Source organism: Apostichopus japonicus, chromosome 18 (assembly GCF_037975245.1).
Source record: "Apostichopus japonicus isolate 1M-3 chromosome 18, ASM3797524v1, whole genome shotgun sequence".
NCBI classification, from domain to species: Eukaryota; Metazoa; Echinodermata; class Holothuroidea; order Aspidochirotida; family Stichopodidae; genus Apostichopus; species Apostichopus japonicus.
In genome coordinates this window covers 3,122,373-3,143,999 of record NC_092578.1, presented here as the reverse complement: position 1 = coordinate 3,143,999, position 21,627 = coordinate 3,122,373, and the positions used below count along the sequence as shown (strand labels likewise).

General features: G+C 38.5%; 1 protein-coding gene across 2 annotated transcripts; it reads right to left on the bottom strand.

Moving 5' to 3' along the window:
• Positions 1-1,623: 1,623 nt before the first annotated feature.
• On the bottom strand, positions 1,624-20,561 carry LOC139958512 (uncharacterized). 2 transcript variants are annotated; one of them, XM_071955618.1, is made up of 6 exons: positions 19,564-20,560; positions 9,327-9,423; positions 6,969-7,222; positions 4,974-6,896; positions 4,373-4,634; positions 1,624-3,922 (listed from the first exon to the last, which is right to left on the bottom strand). In XM_071955618.1, exons 1-6 carry the CDS (start codon positions 19,666-19,668, stop codon positions 3,657-3,659), a joined length of 2,907 nt encoding a protein of 968 aa, XP_071811719.1. In that variant the 5' UTR covers positions 19,669-20,560; the 3' UTR covers positions 1,624-3,656. The 2 variants fall into 2 exon arrangements, with proteins under 2 accessions (XP_071811719.1, XP_071811716.1); XM_071955615.1 differs by having other exon boundaries at positions 4,974-7,222; positions 19,564-20,561.
• Between the last annotated feature and the right edge of the window lie 1,066 nt (positions 20,562-21,627).

Genomic DNA, 21,627 nt, shown 5'->3' with positions numbered 1-21,627 from the left:
GGAAAGCCACATGCGAAATATGAGAACTGCAGAGCGTAACTATGTTGAGATATCTTGAGATATGGATGGTTAGCTCAGTGGTTAACGCCGGTGCCTTCCAATCATAAGGTCCTCAGTTCGAGTCACTCCAAGATTAATGTATGTCGTCCAGTTACAGAGTTGTTGACAATTGACAATTCATAATCATGGACGTTAAAATATGAATCTAAGAGACTGACTTCGGTCAGCTTGCGGCTTTGATAAGCCAATGAGGCTTCTTCGCGAGTTCCTGCTTGCAGGAGGATCTCAAGAAATAAAATAAAAAAATATCTTGTTTACAAGCTAGGGCGTCACATATACACATACACACAAGCCAGCCCGATTACAAAGGTAACTGAGTCTTCGGCATCGTAACCAAAAATGTTAACCACATTTTTAACGAGGTAGCACAATTAAATATGTTGATCTTTTTTCTGCTTTGATTTTCAAAGGGAAGGGAAAGTGCCCTCCCCTCGTCTGCAGAATCACATTAACAAAAGGTGGACGTTTTACCCAAGGTTACGTCACACGACGGGTAACCTGAGTGTATTACGTAATACTGTTGGATGTGTGTGTGTGTGTGTGTGCGTGTGTGTGCGTTCGTGGCGGTAGGAAGAGGGGCCGTCCTTCCTGATATAGTTGATTATCTATACGCTACAGTAGACATGATCGTTGTTGAGGGCGATATACCTTTTTTACAGAACAATCGAACAACCATGCCCAAGCACTGTAACTTGATCCTGCTTGAACTACAAATATACCACCCGTGAAAACCTGTATGGTATAACATATCCATCCATTATTATTATCATAGATTTCTCGCCAAATAGCGACGATTGAGTTGTTTCAAACATGGCAATGAACTGTACTTTCTCTTGATCAAGCAAAACAAAGTCTTGCTCACTTTGCGCATGCGTATGTGCACTGACTGTCTCCTTAGCAACACCCGAGCGATAACAAAATGGATAAATCCACACACAAATCAATTACTATCAACTGTAATAAAGGCATATTAAATCGAATGTTAGTTTTCTATTAACAGTTGATATATGGTGACAGATGCCGCTATATATTTTAGGACGTCCATATGCTAAACATTGTCTGAACCGTTTGTCCCTGGAGACTTTGTGAGAATGTAATCTATTATAAAATGTAACTTGAGAGAAACAAAGATCGTGAACCAGACGTGTAATCATTCTTCGGTATCTCTCATTGAAGTATAATTGCTGATATACAAGTCACAAGACGTTAAAAACCGGATTATAGTGTATTAATACGGAGTCGATTACAATAAAGTTTTCTACGGGGTATATGCAGTATAAGTGAATGGAAGCACTGATATATATATATATATATATATATATATATATATATATATATATATATATATATATATATATATATATATATATATATATATATATATATCTATATATATATATATCTATATCTATATATATATATATATATATCTATATCTATATATATATATATATATATATATATATATATATATATATATATATAGAAATAATGGTTGTAATGTGGTGATCAATCACCGGTTTAATGTAAAAGAGACAAATCATTAAACATATTTCACAGTTCTTTCTTGATTGTAATATATCTCAAATCATGCAGCTTATAAACACTAAAATGTTAAATCTGTGAGTAAATAAAAGATCAAAATGAAACAATAACCATAGTAATAGTAGTGATAATAACAATAGAAATAATAATAGTAATAATGATATTAATAATAATAGAAATAACAATAATAATACAATAACATTGACAAATAAATTATTGAAATAAAGTTGTTTGACGAGAAATCTGACCCACTAGGCCAAGATATAAACGAATGAGCAAAATAGGAATTCATTTCTTCCGAACTCAGAAATTGAAAATGTTCATTGCCTTAAATAGCAAGTTTGTTAAAGAGATGGTTGGTTGTCGTTTTGTAATCTGTAACTATACTTTACTTCCCAGCTAGTAGAAATAAACCGTTATTTAAAAGCCATCGGCATTCCCCCCCCCCCCACCCTCCCCTCCCCCACAAAAAAGCTAGAAAATCAGATTATGGTCACCCATTCTCCAGCTAATTTGCATAAGCATTTTACTGCCTGCAGTCTAAAAGTAGTTATTCAAACAGAGACATTTAGGCGTCTGTTTTAACAATTCTAAATGTCAGGAATAATGATTTTGAAAAATTCAGAAACTTCAGGAAAGTATACTTTTGAACACTTTTGAACACTTTTGAGCAATTGTTTGCATGTTAAAACGTTTGGCCACAAATGATGATCTTTCACTTAGTCTACCATAGTAACAGTTACTAAGGTTACTGTTTAAACTCTTAGCATATTCTTACAATCAGAGTGAAAGAAGGTATAAGTATACTGCGTGGCTTTTTTTTTCATTTAAAATCTTGCACAGAACAATCACGTGCGAGAGCCTTATGTACAAACTTAATGAATTATTGAAAATATAAATTAGTGAAAAATTATGAATAACTGTTAAGACCGTTAATGGCATGTTTAGATAGTAATATAACTGTCACTTTTGAAAAACATTATTATTTTACATCAGAAATTCATCCTGTGGCATTGGAAATCGATACTTCAGATTGCTAAAAGTATCTATTTCTTATTGTCTTACTTGAAAGAATTTTTTCAGGTAAAAATGTTTTGAATCTACGAAGGAGTGGCCATTATTTCACTTAGTTTTTAGCATATAGCCTACTCACTGACAATCACGATGACCTTTATAGTCTAATGTATGTTTCTGAATTGAGTTATGTTGGGTTGAGTTATAAGTTAGGTTATAGTTCATTAACGACTCCTGGGAGGGTTCATGTGACGTCAAGTGACGTCATGTAGTTGGTCTAACATACAGTAGCGACGTGTGAGTATTTCACAACGCCGAAATGAGACATTCTTCCTGAGTCAATCCAACTATCTGGGTCATAAGGACTAGTTCTAATCAATAGACAGACTGTTAGGTACAACGAGAGTTCAGAACAGCACTGCATCGCTTTCTTTTCTTTATGATATATCACGAGTCATACACGTGTCCACAGTATAATCTTATTTAACTTTCTTTGTTACGATCTCGCCTCCATGCGCTACACCGTCCCTCCCTCACCCCTCCCCATCCCTCACCCCCTCCCGGCCTCATTTCCCACCCTACTCGAGATTTCAGCAAGGAATACAACGTCAGTATAACATTATCTCATGCATGTGTCAACATTTGTCACTCCTGTGTTTTACGGAGCCTCATATGCAGTGGTGGCGTCTATACAGTTTTGACTGTTGGCGTGCACGTGTGTGGGTTCGAGGTGGGCTAAGTATTAGGCGACGGGGTGTGATGTGTGGACAACCAACCCTTCGGCATACCGCATGCCTCTGTTTTATCGAGGAAAGGGATGGCGAAGGGGAAGAGTACATTTCTTTTCCCCAAAGAAAATGAGGGGACGTCCCCCGTCCTCCTATTGCCGGTGGCGCACTTCCTGTATGCTAGGGCGTGACCGCATACATCGGTGTATTTAATGACTGAGGTAGTCTTTTCGTGAAGTGTTTTTTTCTTTCTCGGTGACTCTATAAACACTCATTATGTATGAAATACGTTGTCCTATCATCATGTTATCATAACAATCCATATGGCTTTATCTTCATTTCGGCAAATTTCAAGGAATAATCTAAGCCTTTCCATTTTTTCCATGTTATTCCTTTACCCCGTTGGTTATGTGCACCTCCCCTTAAATACTGTCCATTCAGGTTCGATTTAAGATCGCAATCTGCAAACCACCATCCAGATCCGAAAGTGCGCGCGCAGTTTTCGGCGGGGTTGTTATCATTATCTCTATCGAATGTCGAGAACTTGCTTTTACTATGGTAACCGAGTGAATTTCCTGCAAAGATTCAAAAAGAAGAGACAATCATCGATAATGTTAATCATTAATTTAAAATGCTTGATTAAAATATCGACAAGGCCGTCTTTGTTATGACTATGAATCCAGTCGTTATTTTCTTTAATCATTCATCCCCGTTGTACTTTGAGTAAACTTCAAAGGCCAGAGATTGCCGGTGGTCATTATTGTATCACCTTAATATGCTAGAAAGTCAGTTAAAGGATTACAAATGTTTAACTTCCAGCCAGCATTTGTTTACATCCACCTTTAAAGCTTTCCCCTTACCGAGACAATTATTTTCTAATTTTTAACTCTTCAATATCTGTGGAATACTTTACAAGGTTATACAACAACTCCCTGGTTATACAAACTATACGACAGTCTACCTTTGAAACGTTTTAGCTGGCGATATTCCTAAGAAAAAAACAGCCTTTGACAAGAAACTCTTACCTGCGTTCCCTGAGTATCCGCGTACAAAGAGTTGATAATCGCTGGAATAATCACCGAGCCTAAATGGTCTATAGTTGGCAAACCTCGAATTGCCTTCACCATCGAATAATATGATCAAAAGTTCGTAGTTGTGCTGGTTCGTCAAAGCGTGGATGAATTCGTTACCGAGATAAAACTCTTTCAAGTGGTTGCCGAAGCCAAGGACGTAGTCAAAATATGGACGGTAAAAGTTGACAGAACCATTGACCCGCCTTTGGATGACCTGCGCAGGAGAGAAGAGGGGCGAGAGAAAAAAGAACAAGTTAGATGGTATTAGTTACATACATTTTCTATAACGTTGAAGTTCTATGGTGAATGGCTGAACAAATATCACATATTAAAAATTTGGAGAGAAAGGTGGAGGAAAGTATTTTTAGATATCGAGTCAACTATACAGAAACAGCGGTGCATATAGAAACGTCAGTAAACAAAGGAATTCGGCGCATGCGTACCATGTTGTGATCAAATTTATGTTTAAAGCTATTATATATATTACATATATTTGCCGGAATATTCCAAAAGGCCATCTCTTGATCCGCCTTTTGTTCTTAAGTTAACTTACCGTCCAGCCTCCAGTTTGCCCTTGTAAGTCACAGAAAACACCAAAGCCTTCTGGGAAGGCTGGTGGGTGGATAACATATACGCCATTCTGCCTGGCCCCTCTCTGCCATATTTCGTAGCAGTCTTTTGGAGGGGGTGGTACAGTGGTACCTGCTTCTTTAGTAGTAACACCGACTGGGGTAGTTATTGCATGTGTTGTGACGTCATTAACCGTTGTGACCTTTGGTGGAGATGTAGCAGTCACTTCACTTGTGACGTCATCTACAGTTGTGTCGGCATAACGAATGGCATAATCTTCCTCAGTGGTTGCTTTTCTCGTTGATAAATCTTGTTCGTATTTCTCACTACTGGAAACGCTGCTACTTAAAGTAGTCATGACGTCACTGGGAGTAGAACTTAAAACTTTGGTTGTCGGTGACGTCTCTTCCTGTTCGATTGTCGCAGTCGACTGAGATAAAGAGGACGTGCTGATTGCATCGAGTGCTCTACGTGTTGTAGTATCACGGACATTAACGTACGTACTCTTGTCATATGATGATGATGGCGTCTTGCTTGTTATGTCGCCGGAAGTGACGGAAGTACTGCTGGTAGAATTATCATCATAATGTGCTGTCCAGTGACCTTCAACGACAGTCTTTTCGCCTGTAACGTTAAAGACTGAGTATGTTGGTTTCGTTGAGGCAGCAGCATCTGTGGTTTCTAATCTTGGTGTCGTGACGTCACGATGAGTAGGAACTGTTGAAAAGATTGGTCCTTCACCGGAGCCAAATTCGTCATCATCTGTGGACAACCGTTTACTCGTTGTAACCGAAGGAGAACTTGCTGCAGCTGGTTGTATCGTAGGAACATCTACTATCGACGGGGTAATTACAATATCAATAGATGTAGTTACAGGTGGCTGTTTTGTGGCTTCTGTTGTTACTGTAGGTGTGGCTGCCGTAGAATCTGATTGTTCTTCTTTAACAGTAGGCCGTGAGGTGGACTTCATAAGTGACGTAGAGCTAGGCTCAGTGTTAACATCATTAGTCTCAGTTTCGGCATCTACGTTTGATTGAGTAGAAGGACCACTTGAAGTTTCATCTGGACTACCAGTAAGACCCCGCTGAGTGCCAGGTGATGTCGATTTATTCGGATCATCCGCTTTAACCTCCACAGATGAAGCCAAGCTAGATGGAGGGAGAGAAGGTGTGATTGAAGAAGGCCCTTGGAAGGAAGTCGCCGTTGCATGCCCTGTAGAAGTTGTCTGTTCCACATAATTGGTTGGCGTATCTGTAGTTCGGATGATTGTTGGCGGGAACTCTGTCGAAGAAACAGCGGTGTCGTCAGAAAACGACGTTAGCTGAGAAGACACATCAGTTATTGCAGATTTATCATCAGAACTACTCTTAGTTTCGTGCTTTGTTACTCCATATTTGGTAGTTTTCGTGACACCTACCGCGGTCGACGATTGCGCAAGCGTTGGATCGACTTTATGAGCAGTAGGTATTGTCGTTGTCGACTTATAACTAACGATTGTCGAGCCGGCTGCATCGGTTTCTATCGTCTCTACCGCCTTTATCATCTCAGTGACGTCACCATCTATTCCTGACGTAGTTGTAGTTTGCTGTTTTTCTTGTGTTGTCTGTCCAGGCGTCTCTGAAGACCTTTCGTCGTACTCTGTTTGTTGTGACGTCAACGATACAGGCGTTGTGCTGACGTCACTCTGAGAAGTAAGCGTTGATGGTGTTTCGTTTGTATCTGTAGCACTCTCGCCTCCCGTTACTTTCTCTGTCTCTCGCGATGCGGTTTTATTCTCCTCTATCATCCGTGATTCGTTTTTTTGAGTGGAATAACTAGCTCCCTCCGTAGCACTCTCTGTAGCGACCTCTGTTGCGCCCTCTGTAACGACCTCTATAGGGACCTCTGCAGCACCCTCTGTAGGGACCTCTGTAGCGCCCTCTGTTGCACCCTCTGTAACGACCTCTATAGGGACCTCTGTAGCGCCCTCTGTAGGGACCTCTGTAGCGCCCTCTATAGGGACCTCTGTGGCGCCCTCTTTAGCACCCTCTGTAGCGCCCTCTATAGGGACCTCTGTGGCGCCCTCTATAGGGACCTTTGTGGCGCCCTCTTTAGCACCCTCTGTAGCGCCCTCTTTAGCACCCTCTGTAATTTTTGTGGTAGGATTCGTTACTAGTATCTGCACTTCATTCTCATAAACTCCGGCTAGGTCACCTCGTCTGCTATCGCTTTGTAGTGTTACATCATCAAGATCTGCAGGGTAAAATAAGATGGCGAATTGTTTACCGCAAATACCTATGTAACAACATATCATGACGAATATTTGTTTCGGTTAGGTTTCCTTTTGCTATTGGTCATACGGTTATATATAGGAATTGTAAGTTTCCCTAATAATGAGGGAAATATTCTTCTCTCCCGTGCGTGGGAACCGTTTTTTATTCCTTTTCTTAACTATTTTTGCGAACTTGTTTGTATGCCATTGTTTTTATAGTTTCCTATTAGCATAATCATTGTTATTTCAAGAATTACTGTATGCAAGCGAGTCCATATGCAGTTGGACTAACGGTATACGCCTTAAGATGCATGGGCCTATACAAGACAATTGCGATATTTCCTCCTGCATGTACCGGCTGGCCTTACAAGATGAGCGTGGTCAGGGGGGCACGGGGGAGGGGGAGGGGCACAGCAAAGGGCCGAGGTCAATTATGGGACCCATGGAATTTGGAATCTGTGGTAATTCAAAGGAAACCACCCACTAACTTGCACGTGCACCGAATCTCAACGTGCGTTGAAAAGGGTTGAAACTGATCCGATGAATAATTATGGTCAGAGTATCAATGTCAAGCAAAAGGTGTTAATAGTGGCAAAATTCGATCAAAAACCTTTCAGTTTTAGCTTTGTTGTTCATATTATGTGCAACCATTTCGAATACGCTTAAATACGGTCATTTTTTTGTCATTTTGAGGACTAGTGACTGCCTCGCTTAATATTCAGCATGTACGTATACACTGCAGTTCTCAAAAACTGCAGCAAACAAGAATGGAGTTCTTATCTCAGCAGGTAGGTACAACCAGGAGCCTACTATGAATCCATCTGGCCTTACTCAAGCATGTTAATTTAAATCGTGCGTATTGATTCGAACTCTTTGCACACAACATTCATGGATATTTGTCGTGTTTTTGTTTGGTAAAATAAAAAGTCTAGCTGTGCTGCCGATCACATAGGTCCCTTGAACCTCGACGATACCGTTCACAATGTTCACAACGTAACAACTTGACTCATGAAAGAGAGATAAGTGTGTGTGGGGGGGGGGGGGTGGGTTTAAGATTTACAACGTATACTGGAAAACATTCAGGAGCACAGGTGTATCGCATTAATGGCCCCCCTAATCGCCAGATGTCAGATAGCAAGGACCTCTCACCTGTAGCAATTTCTAAATGACATAACTCTACCATCTGGAAACACACACACGGGCTCTCAGACAGTGACATATACCTCTAATAATAATGTTACAGATGTCTGTTATTTATTTTCAGTTTCTATCCATCAGACACACACCCTGTTACACAGAAGGTATGAATGATTCTTTTGAAAACATGAAATACTGACTGCATGTGGATTTTCGTGTATGGTTTGGTTAATAAAGAATATTGTGATTCATATTGGTGGGCCGTCGCCACATGTACACAAAACCTATTAGCCTAATTAGCGGTTAGATTAGTAGGCAAACGTTTGATTCCTTTGAAGATGGCCTGTCTTCACCCAATTTTACTTTCTGAACGTTAAAATGAAACAAAAAATCATAAAATAAAATAAAGATAATCGGGCTTTCTTGAAAAGCTCTAGGAACATTATGACGAAGGATGTCGTATACAGACATATATACAATTGACGATTTAGGCCATTGTGCAATCAAACTAAACAATTATACTTATTTTATTTCTATTCAAATTATGTAAAAGTAATGTCAATGTATATATATATATGCTTATGTAAACGTTATGTCACGGTAATTAACTACCTATCTAGGAAGTTTACATTTGGCTGACTCATCGATTCCAGATGTCGCCATAAAGTTATCTTCCTAATAGACCATTTTATGTTTCTTTGTATTCCATATCCCGTATAGACAATATATAATATAATATAATAATAATATAAATAATATATATAAATATATATATATATATACATATATAATATATATAAATATATATATATATATGTATATATATATATATATATATATATATATATATATATATATATAATAAATAATTATAATATATATAATAAATATAAATATATATTTGCATAATAAAAGTTTCACATCGGTTTGTTCTATAAGTATACATACCTGGATACTTTTTATGAAGTCGATCTATAAGTCCCAGCGTTTCCAACTTGAGTTCAAATATACTATGACATAGGTGATCCTCGGCAGAGCATGGATTCTGTACAAATGAAAACAGCAACAAATCAATAAACATCGTAGTACAAAGTACAATTGCATCTGTATATTCGAGTACACAAATATAAGTTCCTCTTGGTTTGAGTACGAGTACGAGAACACGGCTTTAAAATCCAGTAAGAGTACTCAATCTTGTACTAATCCATCGAGTTCAAATCCAGGACGGTGAGTACTCATTCGAGTACACTGGCAACATTGCTACAAATGCGAGTGCCAGTATACGGACTCACTATACGGAGTCAGGTTACGTAGATTTAAAGGCATAATCGTCGAAAGCGTCAAATGCGTGAGATGAAAAATAAAATATATATTTGGTATTCATGTGAGCATGGACTCGATTCGGAAAGGCATATATAAAGAGGGGTGATTCAGATAATGTTGAAGGATTTTTCTTCTGTTTACATAAATCTTATATATATATTTATATATATATATATATATGTATATATATTTATATATATATGTATATATAAATATATATATATATATATATAAATATATATATATATATATATACCCGTCTCTTATATACAAGACACATCCTGGTGGTTTTATTTCAAATCGAATTCATTGTTTTAAAGCTGGTGCTCATTAACAATAGGATATCCTGTGTTTTACCACATTTCCCATCAATACAGACAAAGAACTAAACCAAGGCTTATTAGAGGCCTTGTGGGAAACAAAAATAGTGCAAACTATATATGTAGGCCGTCTAACACACGCATGGGTTGACGTTGAGTCTGCAAAGCGTACTAACAATGTGTCTAAACTGGTCGACTTTGCGAATATTTACAGAGGAAGGGGCGATAACCTGAAAGAAACTGTCACACGTTTCAGATCAGGAAAGTTGTCGGTAACACATGCGGGAGATCTGAAAATTCGCGTAACTGATTCCGCAAAGGTCACATCCAGTTAGACAACTATGTAAGAAACAAGACACACGATGCAAAACCACAAATCGCGACAAAAACTGAGAGAATGCGTTAGGAGGATGGTGGTCAGGGAAAGGGGGGTGGGAAGAGGGGAGAGAGCTGACGGTTTGAAAGGCGGGGGGGGGGTGGTTAGTGGTGACTTGGTGTCCATCAAAAATAGCAACTGTTATACCTTCAGAAAAACAATATTGCATAACTTTTTCTCTGACGTCACAGCAGGTGATGGTGCAAAACGCCAATAAAAGATGTTAACCTAAAAATGACAGCAGTGTAAACTGAAAAAGAATGTGTTTTTTTTAACAAGAGCCCAAGGGCACTGTGGTTCCTTGCTTGGTATATGACAATACACATAATATTATCAAGCAAGATTGGGCTCAAATAGTCCAAGTAATTGTGGTCCTACATGTACCCATAAAGTAACCAACACTATAGCCAACACTTTTGTGATCACAAAATGTGATCGGATTTTTGATCAAAAGGCACTTTTGAGATCTAAATATGGCGTCGAAAATGTAAGAAATATAAGGTCACCTACAAGCGGGTCAACAGATATGATAACATTGGTGACCTCAGATGACATGACCTTTAAGTTTGAAAATGTTCCACCACCCCATTCACAACTTGTCCCGAATTATCAACCATGTCACACATTGGCATTGGGATTTAATTGCATTAAATGTCTAAAAATTAACTTTGAACTTGTATACATAACTTCACACACAAAGGTCACCCGTAGGTCAACCAATTGACATTTTTGATCGGTGAGACCTAAATAGAGCATCAAAACTGTAAAAATTCAAACATTTTTTCTTTGCCCATTTTCTCCCCCAAAATACTAGTTTTTTAACATAAGCTGACCTTTGGTGACCTTGGATCACATGACCGCTAAGTTTGAAAATATTCCCCTATACCATTCGCAACTTGTCCAAAAAAATCAACTTTGTCACACCTTGGCACTGGGAGTTATTGCATTAAATGTCTGAAAATTAACTTTGACCTCCTATAACTTCACACACAAAGCTCATCCAGGGGTCAATCTATTGACAATTATGATCAGAAGGTACCTTTAACATCTGAAAATAGCATCGAAACTGTAAAAATCCCCAAAACACGAAAAGGTCACCAGAGGTCAAATTGAGGTCAAGGGTCACCCAGATGTGGGTGGACAATAGGATTACATAGAAGCAACTCCCAACCCTAACTGACAATTCGTTCTCAAGTTATCGCAAAAATACTAGTTTTTTATCATTAATTGACCTTTGGTGACCTTGGATCACATGACCGTTAACTATGAAAATATTACCCTATACCATTTGCAACTACTCCAAAAATATCAACCGTGTCACACCTTGGAACTGGGAGTTATTGCATTAAATGTCTGAAAATTAACTTTGACCTCGTATAACTTCGCACACAAAGGTCACACGGGGGTCAACCCATTGACATTTATGATCAGAAGGTACCTTTAACATCTGAAAATAGCATCGAAACTATAAAAATCCCCAAAACACAAAAAGGTCACCAGAGGTCACCAGAGGTCAAATTGAGGTCAAGGGTCACCCAGATGCGGGTCGACAATTGGATTACATAGAAGCAACTCCCAACCCTAACTGACAATTCGTTCTCAAGTTATCGCAAAAATACTAGTTTTTTATCATTAATTGACCTTTGGTGACCTTGGATCACATGACCGTTAACTTTGAAAATATTCCCCTATACCATTTGCAACTACTCCAAAAATATCAACCGTGTCACACCTTGGAACTGGGAGTTATTGCATTAAATGTCTGAAAATTCACTTTGACCTCGTATAACTTCGCACACAAAGGTCACACGGGGGTCAACCCATTGACATTTATGATCAGAAGGTACCTTTAACATCTGAAAATAGCATCGAAACTATAAAAATCCCCAAAACACAAAAAGGTCACCAGAGGTCAAATTGAGGTCAAGGGTCACCCAGATGCGGGTCGACAATTGGATTACATTGAAGCAACTCCCAACCCTAACGGACAATTTGTTCTCAAGTTATCGCAAAAATACTAGTTTTTTATCATTAATTGACCTTTAGTGACCTCGGATCACATGACCGTTAAGTTTGAAAATATTCCCCTATACCATTTGCAACTTGTCCCAAAATATCAACCGCGTAATACCTTGGCACTGGGAGTAATTACACTAAATGTCTGAAAATTAACTTTGACCTCATATAACTTAACATACAAAGGTCACCTTGGGTCAACTTATTGACATTTTTGATCGGTGACACCTAAATAGAGCATCAAACTATACAAATTCAAACATTTTTTCTTTGCCCATTTTCTCCTCCCAAAATACTAGTTTTTTAACATTAATTGACCTTTGGTGACCTCGGATCACATGACCGTTAAGTTTGAAAATATTCCCCTATACCATTTGCAACTTGTCCAAAAATATCAACCACGTCACACCTTGGAACTGGGAGTTCTTGCATTAAATGTCTGAAAATTAACTTTGACCTCGTATAACTTCGCACACGAAGGTCACACGGGTGTCAACCCATTGACATTTTTGATCGGAAGGTACCTTTGGCATCCAAATCTAGCATCAAAACCAAACATTTTCTTTTTTGCTCGTTTCCTCCCAAAATAAGCACATTTTTTCTAATGTGACCTTTGACCTTTTGACCTTGGTTTCAGATGTAGTTTAATCTCCTGATTCCAAAAAACAAAACGACAAGTCTGTACAACCATCCTAACTCCGACCAAAAAACTTTGACCCCATATAACTTTGCACATTAAGGTCACACGGGGTCAACCTATTGACATTTATGTTCAGAAGGTACCTTTGACATCTGAAAATAGCATCAAAACTGTAAAAATCCCCCAAAACACGTAAAGGTCACCAGAGGTCAAATTGAGGTCAAGGGTCACCCAGATACAGGTCGACAGTTGGATTACATTGAAGCAACTCCCAACCCTAACGGACATTTCGTTCTCAAGTTATCGCAAAAATACTAGTTTTTTATCATTAATTGACCTTTGTTGACCTTCGATCACATTACCGTTATGTTTGGAAACGATGCCTTACCCCATTCACAACTACTCCCAAAATATCAACCATGTCGGACCCTGTCAATGGGAGTTATTGCTGTTTTTAATATATTGGTTTTTGGCATCTAACTGACCTTTGGTGACCTTTGCGGGCACCAAAAACAATAGGGATCTTCCTCTTACTATGGGCTATCCACCCAACAAGTTTCATCATGATACATCATTTCCTTATTGAGATATCGTGTACACAAGCCAAGCGTCACATACACACACACACACACACACACACACACACACACACACGCCAAGTTGAATGCATAGGTTCCTTGCTTTGCAAAAAGCAAGGAACCAAAAATTGAGAGAGCGCTGCACCTTCAAGTTAAATTAAATTCGCGCACATATTTTACAAAAGAAGGCTATACCTCTCTAGCACATATTTCAGTTTACACAGAGTTCAGTTTCCTTCTGTTTACCGGAAACATACAGGTGACTCATCCTTCACTCTTTTTTTTCTCGCTACAGGGCATTCACTGATTCCTCTGGATTTTCACAAGTTTCTTCTTCCAGGCCTAGTATGAGTCACCCGCGATACCGATACCCCTGCATGGAGATTGTCACCTCCTGACCCTCCATATACTAATGGGTTACTCAAAATCTAGGGGTTATCTTGTTATTTTATTTCATATTTTCCAGGTTTTTTTTCTTTCTAATATTTTTGTTATTTCGACTGCAAAGGCTTAAAGCCTAATCCCTGGACGTCATCGATGCATAATTCCCACACGTATTCCACATTTTTGGCGATTAGTCATTTAGTAAGTCAGATATCTTTGAAACATCGTGGCTAATTAGGGCTACGAAACTTGTTCGCAAGACAAATAATCCAACGTTCTGTAGCCTACCTCTGTACCCCGTGGCGATACAAGTGGTTTATAAATCTATGCCGTTGTTAATGAGCCCCTTGTGAATGACCATCCAGTACGCTCCAAATATTGTTTTTAAGTTCTCATATTTTTTTTTTTTTTGGCGATTTTTCTCTCACCGATGAGAACCGGTAATAAACTTGTGGTGGTGGTTCTTATCATCAAATGTCACCATAGCAACCGATGGTCATGTATATTTCCCATTTGTGGCAGTTTCCGCAGTTGTCTATTTCACCCTGCACTCGGAATTTACTCCGTGTGATCAAGTTCACACTCGACATATGTCCATTCAAACAGTGTGTCAAAAATTAACCCTTTTCAAATGATTATTTGGTCTTCCTTCGGTTTTCCTTTAGTCCCTCTTCATCTTCCCTTTTTGCTTCACCCCCCCCCCTCCCCCCTTCCGCCTACGTGGGACCGCCATAGCCCTTTTACAGAGGCCATAAAAGAATTTCGATCTGAGGAAGGGGAGGGGCACAAACTTCGAAGAAGGGCAGTAGGACATTTGAAACTATCACAAAATAAACTTAAAACGCGCCGACAAATAAATCCAAGGCGCATGCATTCTATACAACTAATTCAAATATTATAATATATTACAACGTGGTACTTGTATACGTTTACTACTTTTTTTTAAAATTTTTTGCCAAAAACAAACGGCAATTTTGAAATAAGAAAAGGACACCTTTCTTATGATGATTCAGACAGATAAAAATATAATAGTACAGTAATATTTGCAACAGTCACACCATTTCTCATGTTTTTTTTGGGGGGTGGGAGGGGAGGGGGAGGGGGTCGGAGGAGAGGGTCGGGGAGGGTGGAGGGGGAGGTTGTTCATCACAACCGTCCCTATCACTGTGGCTAATGATGATATTTTAAATTTGCTTTTCTTTTTTGGTCATTTTGATCATGGTCATGATCATGCAGTCAAATAACATATATGTATATACCAGCAATATATAAAAACCAACCGTTTACCGTGACACAAAAATGACCCCAAATAAATATGATATATATGAAAAAGGATAGTAATATTTAGATGAAACAAAATGGTCACACAGGGACAAACTTTCATGAAACTAGATTTAAGCTGATAAAACTCTCACAATTTTTCTTTCTTGGGTTATTAATTTCTGTCTTTTTTTTTTTAACCCGGTCACGCACGCCACTGTGAGTTTATGGTAGTTTGCTGGGTACCTCGCAAAACTTGGCATTTTACAGATGTCGGCTCCATGCGTTCAACTTAAATTTGATAAAGGAAGTGTTTAATTGACGAACATTCTTTAATAAGTTTAAAATTTCTTGTTTTCTTATAATCACAGGAGCTCTAACCACATAAGCTTCCTAGAGGCTAGCACTAACGGTTATAGGCAAACTAAACCTATAAACCTAACCATGTCACGATGAAGTTATATTGTATGCATAATGAAAAATAAACTGGTACTTTTATCACAGATACCCCCGTGGGCACACACTCGTGAACTACACTCATATATGCAATAGGACCATACAAGACGAAACGTATTTATACCTCCATAATTACTTCATGGTTAAAGATATCATATTTTTCGGTTCGTTAATTTTTTGTCAGTTTTGATGAGACAGACCACCCTAAATATTTACAGTCAGGTGTTTTGGGACTGTAAGATGTAGGGCTCACCTGATGTGACTTTTTATTGCTTTTTTTGTGTGGATATGATCAATATTTTGATCTTAGTTTCCTTTTGGGATTAGAATGAAATCACGAAAATTCGTGTGATATTAGAGGTCATGGGTATATTTTTCCCAAATAAGTTTTAAAAAAATAAAACGTGTTTAGTTTTTTTGATGAAATGTGGTGTTTATGATTATTATCTATATCAAGTCGACCCTTAAATTACGATAATGGTCCGGATTGTTTTATTTGTCAAAATGTTGATGTCATTTACAATTTTGAGCATCAGTGATTTTCTCATGATACTAAAACCAAATCTTACAGTCATCTGGTAATATATTTACATGATGTTCAAGACTAGTTTTCATATCCGATGAAGAGATTGACAAGCGGTTTTCAACTAACATTAATTAGTATCTTCTGTAATGTTGGCCACCCTTTAAACACACGCAGGGTTGATGCTACGCATGAAGACCAAAACAAGAACTGGTCGGGAAGGAACAAATTAAAAATTTCGATTCAATTGTTAACGACAACAAAGCTATTCCCAGCCATAAAAACCAAAATCCAACCGTTTGTGGTAGACCGCATGATCAACGAATTGTAAGATAGTTATCTAAACTATGATAAAGCCCCCTACAACTTTAAAAAGTCTGTTACGACGGGGGAAGTTTTCATTTTGTGTCATAAGGCTCTCGTGGGGTTTAATGGTAGTAAGACAGTGACCCCTTAGTTTTTGTTGTCACCATGTTGTATCTATCTTGCATTAACAAATTTAACATAACAACAGCACACGATGAAATGGTCCCCTGAACTGACATTCCTTTCAAATTATGACATTTCGACGCTTGTATTCGGTCATAGGGTGGTCTCTACTCCATGGCATGTAGATAAACCTCCTCTTTTCATTTAACCTTTCTCTCCCATCCACCCCGGGCTTAAATCAAAACTTTGGACTTGTGGTAAAATTCTAACCAACTATTCTGCAGTGAGGGGTCATGTTGCATGGTCCCGTGCGAGACGGGGAAGGGATGGGTTGTGGACAGTTGAATCATCCCGGAATTTGTACTTCTTGTAATTCGTCAGTAGTTTCGATGGTTTTATTGTATGGGCTGTGATTGGGGGGGGGGGGGGCGGGAGGGCGTGCAACACATTTAGACATTTGTTTATTTCTGTTAACTGTACCGTATATAGGCGTACTTCTTAAACATCGAATTCACATGTGTTGCTAACGTCTATTGGAAGACATTTCAACTACGGTTTTCATAACATGAATATAGCATTATAAGTGGAGGGTACGTTACCTGTTCATCCAATAGTGTGAACTAAGTACATAACATCCTGAGGTGTATGTCACGACTCTACCTCAGCCTTATGTTATCATTTTTCAGAACAGGTATCTTGTTACCAGGAACGCAGTCAAGTTGACCTTATAGGCGCTAGCTTCGCACCATGGAGTTAGCATTGTTTTAGTAATGTTATCAGTGTTAAAACTTTAAAGGGCTAAGTATTTGTACTTTTCATATTTAAATAGCAAAGAGGCACCCCATGGAAAGCAATAATAACTCCCAACGTTGTACTAAATTAATATTGTGTGTTCTGATCTCTTTTTTTTAGTTAACCTAGTTCATACACAAGCATTCGTGGTTGGAACACCCCACCCAGTTGTGGTTGCAATATTACCAAAGAAACAGCGTTTTAAACTTCATGGCACGTGCTAGATTTTGGAAGAATTGGCATCTTTAACCTTTCATACGCCTTGTTAAGACGTGTCGTACAATGAACCACAGTCGGTCAAGCAGTCCAGAGACCTCTCTCTAGAACCTTACAGGGAAAACCACAAGGTTGCCAACTGTGGCGATAATGATTACCACGGTATGTAAATTAATTTTAAAAACATTCCAAACGCCACTGGCAAGTTTCAAGCAACACCGGGATCACGGCTAGGCTAGGCTACTACAAGCTCAGTGATTTCACAAATAGGCCTATACTTGTAAGAAATAAAGACGGTTACGTTGCTCATAAACGTAACGTAATGTTACCTGCTTCATCCGGCGTTCGTTGAACCGGAAGTATTTTGGGTTTTGGAAACAAATAAAAGAGCTTTCAAATGAACCATTCCTATAATATTAGATAACATTGAATCAGATATTCTTTTATCTTGTGAAAATAAAAAGTAAGTTCTGAAAAAAAATGGCAACAATAATAAACCGCCATTAAATCTGTCTCTTGTCGCAATGGTGGTGAGTATGTCTGCGTATATAAGAGTCGGCTTATTACAATTTTGACAAAAACCACTATGGTTGTGATTAAAGGTCTCCATGGTGATGATTGGGACATATCAACCTTCGGTAGTTACTGCCAATGTATTGAAACGCAGACTTTTAATACTGTGCAAGATATATTTAAGATATCCTTTATAAAAGTGATCTTTTGGGAATACTAAACTTTACAAGCGTACCTTACCCTTTTTATTATTTACTTTGCATTAAAGAACCTGGTGCATGTCACCATGGCAATAATACCCACAATGCACAACGCATATGTTTCTGTAACTGACTTTTTGTGCCAAAAAGGTTTTAGGGGGTGCGGGGCAGAAGCAAAGACACCCCCCCACCGCCTCCTCGAAGTCGTTCTAGTTGTGGTCTCCTAAAATATGTTTCTTCCCATCTTACAGACTAAATTCTGACAATATCGTAGTCTAACTCCAACCTTGTTGCAATCGATTATGCTAATTCGTAACAAAAAAAAAGGAAGTATTTTTAAGTTCAAATCGTTATGTACACTACTAATTACTAAATATTGGATAGACAAAATCTACCCGGTAAAAAAGGACAGTCGGAATTCAGCCAATAAAAGGAGGCATTCCAGGGCATGATCCCCAAAAGTCAATACATTTTATGAATGTCACAATAATACAAAACGGATATACAGATCCGTTTAACGATTTAAGTTCACAGTTTTCATACCCACATGAGGTCAAAGATATATAGCTAACATACACTACAAAACGAGCAACAACATTTAGTCGAAAGTCGAAACTAAAATTAATCATGGGCCTATAACATCTATGGTGAATAACAATAAGGTCATATGATAGTTCTTAAAACAAAAAATATAACAGATTTACATTCCTTTTTAATAGTTCAATATAACAGCCAACTGTGGCTAACATCATAATACTACAGAACTACAAGCAATATAGGACCTGACTGCCTCTAAGAATCCAATAGTCAGAGGCAAATTAGATTAATCAATGTAAAGGCAAAACGTGCATTGCGTGACAACATTGTTTACTTCTCTATTTGAGTAGGTCCACGCTACATTAATTTGCATGCAATGTGTGAAGTGTTGTGATGCGGGCTCGCATTTACGGGTAAAGTTTAAGGACCCTCTCACAACCGCTCCCCTCTTAGACCATATCCGATAACACTAAACAAATAAAAATAAAAACACAGAAAATATACACAAGTGCCAAAAGGTAACAAAATCACCCGGATGACGAATGATTATGATTAATTGTGTATACAATTACTAATTAGCATCAATAAAACAAAGCATGGCACATTATGCCGATATACGTACCTTGTGCACATCTTCCGATTCATTAGTAGCAGCGATCTTTGGTGCAATCAGTAAAAGTATTTCAAATATAATCCAACATTTCATCGGTAAGCTTTGTAACGCCATGACGTGAATTATCAACACTGCTGGTAGTACACAATCCCAAATTTTCACGTCAATTTTTACGATTTATTTCTTCAGATTCCGTCACCGTCACGAAAAGTACATGTGTTCACTCAGCACGCCTAACATGCTCTTCAGCTGTATATCCAATCGAAGAAGATATGAGTGGAAGTTTCGTTTGTTACACGACCCGGTCGGTGATACCATTGAAAGTGTGACGTCAGGAAGTAGTTGGTTAAAGTGTCACAAAAATGATGTCGCTTGTTATCTAATCCAGCTCGGCCCTTTTTGAAGTTTCTGCCTCCTTTCCGGTAGCTAGTTTTTTTTTTTTTTGAATAATGAAGAAATCGACAAAGAGAAGAGAGATAGTTGGGGGGGGGGGAGGCGGTGGGGCAAAGTTATCACTTAATGCTAATGATTTCCCTTGCTCTGAGAAAAGCTGTGAATCCCGGAATAGTTGAGATACAGGCAAGCGAGGGTTCCTAAACATCCTCAAGATAATGAATGATATGGTATGATCCTTACGAATGAAGTGTGATTACGCATACCACCAGGTACATCATACCAACGTATGTGCGTGTATGGGACCGTTAAGTATATGTAAAGGTGCATGTGGAAAGGAAGTGAGGTTGTCAATCACTGCACTTGTGAGTTCCGAACACAGATAAAGGAGCTTCTAAAGCGGAAATTTGCGATATACGAATGATTGCAACAAAAACATTAGGTGTGGTAATAACCTCCACAATGTGAGCGAAATAGATTGCTGTATAAACTCGATGGTTGAAGACCGCAAATTTTGGCGCTAAAATCCTGCCGCTATCGTCTGCTGGATGCAACATGTGGCTGGACACAAGCCGAATTAGTGTCTGCACAAGGCATGATAAGAAATGACGTGTTATGGTCATTAATATTCATGACTTTACATAAAACAATCCAACTGGTCACGTAACGTACGTGGGTAATCATCTTTAAACCATTCACTTTTAGTACAGTATAGGCCTAACGAAGTCACGATGCTTTAGTGAATAAAAGGCTTCATATACCGATGTGGACGGTGTGTACCTTAAAGATATACTGTATTGGCCCCAAATATGCTAGATATTCAAATATGGTCACCTTTGTCAAAATTCACCTTCGAGGAAATTTTCCTCACTGGGACATTCAGTCATCTTGTGTGTTCCTTAAAAATATCTGAGAACAATTTGGAGAGTAAAGACCTCCAGGAAAGTAGGCCTACTTTTTGAAACCTTCTAGCAATTACAGCGTGCTATCATTTGGGAACCATACTGACTACCTTCAACACCGATCGGAAGCGATTACTATATAGTCACATAATCATAGCTCATTACAATAACATCAGAGCAACAGAGGATCTTAATTACATTATTAAACTACTGCCCCTAATTTGCTAGAACGCAAGTAATGGTCACTCGTTATTCAGCAAGCACTTGACTCAATAACTTCTTCCTTCTACCCAGTAGGCCTATATATGTGCATTATAATTCAAAAGAGTCGGAGCCACCATGTGATTACGCCCTATAGTTGTAATCGTTTTTATATTTGTAGCATCCTGCAAAAGAGGGTGGGATGGGGGCGGGGCGGGGGTTGGATAAGCTGTGCTGATAACTTTCAAAGTATCAAAATACTGTCATACTTTTCAGACTTGATTCACTGGAAATTTGAATTTCCATATTACAGGAATGGTAATGATAATGTTCAATATATGAGTCATTTATGCAAAGAATGTTGCAACTATATACCGGTACCTCTTTCTCCCTCTCTATCCCCTCACTCCCCCCCCCCCAAAAAACCTACGTTATGTTACATGATACAATAGTGTATTCAAACTGCGAGCAAGCAAATATACCGTAAGGCTTTATAGCCTACATTATTTTAGTCGTTACTGCAAACTGCCACAGCAACTTGCATTTCCAACGGGAATTCCCTCAGAATAAATAACTT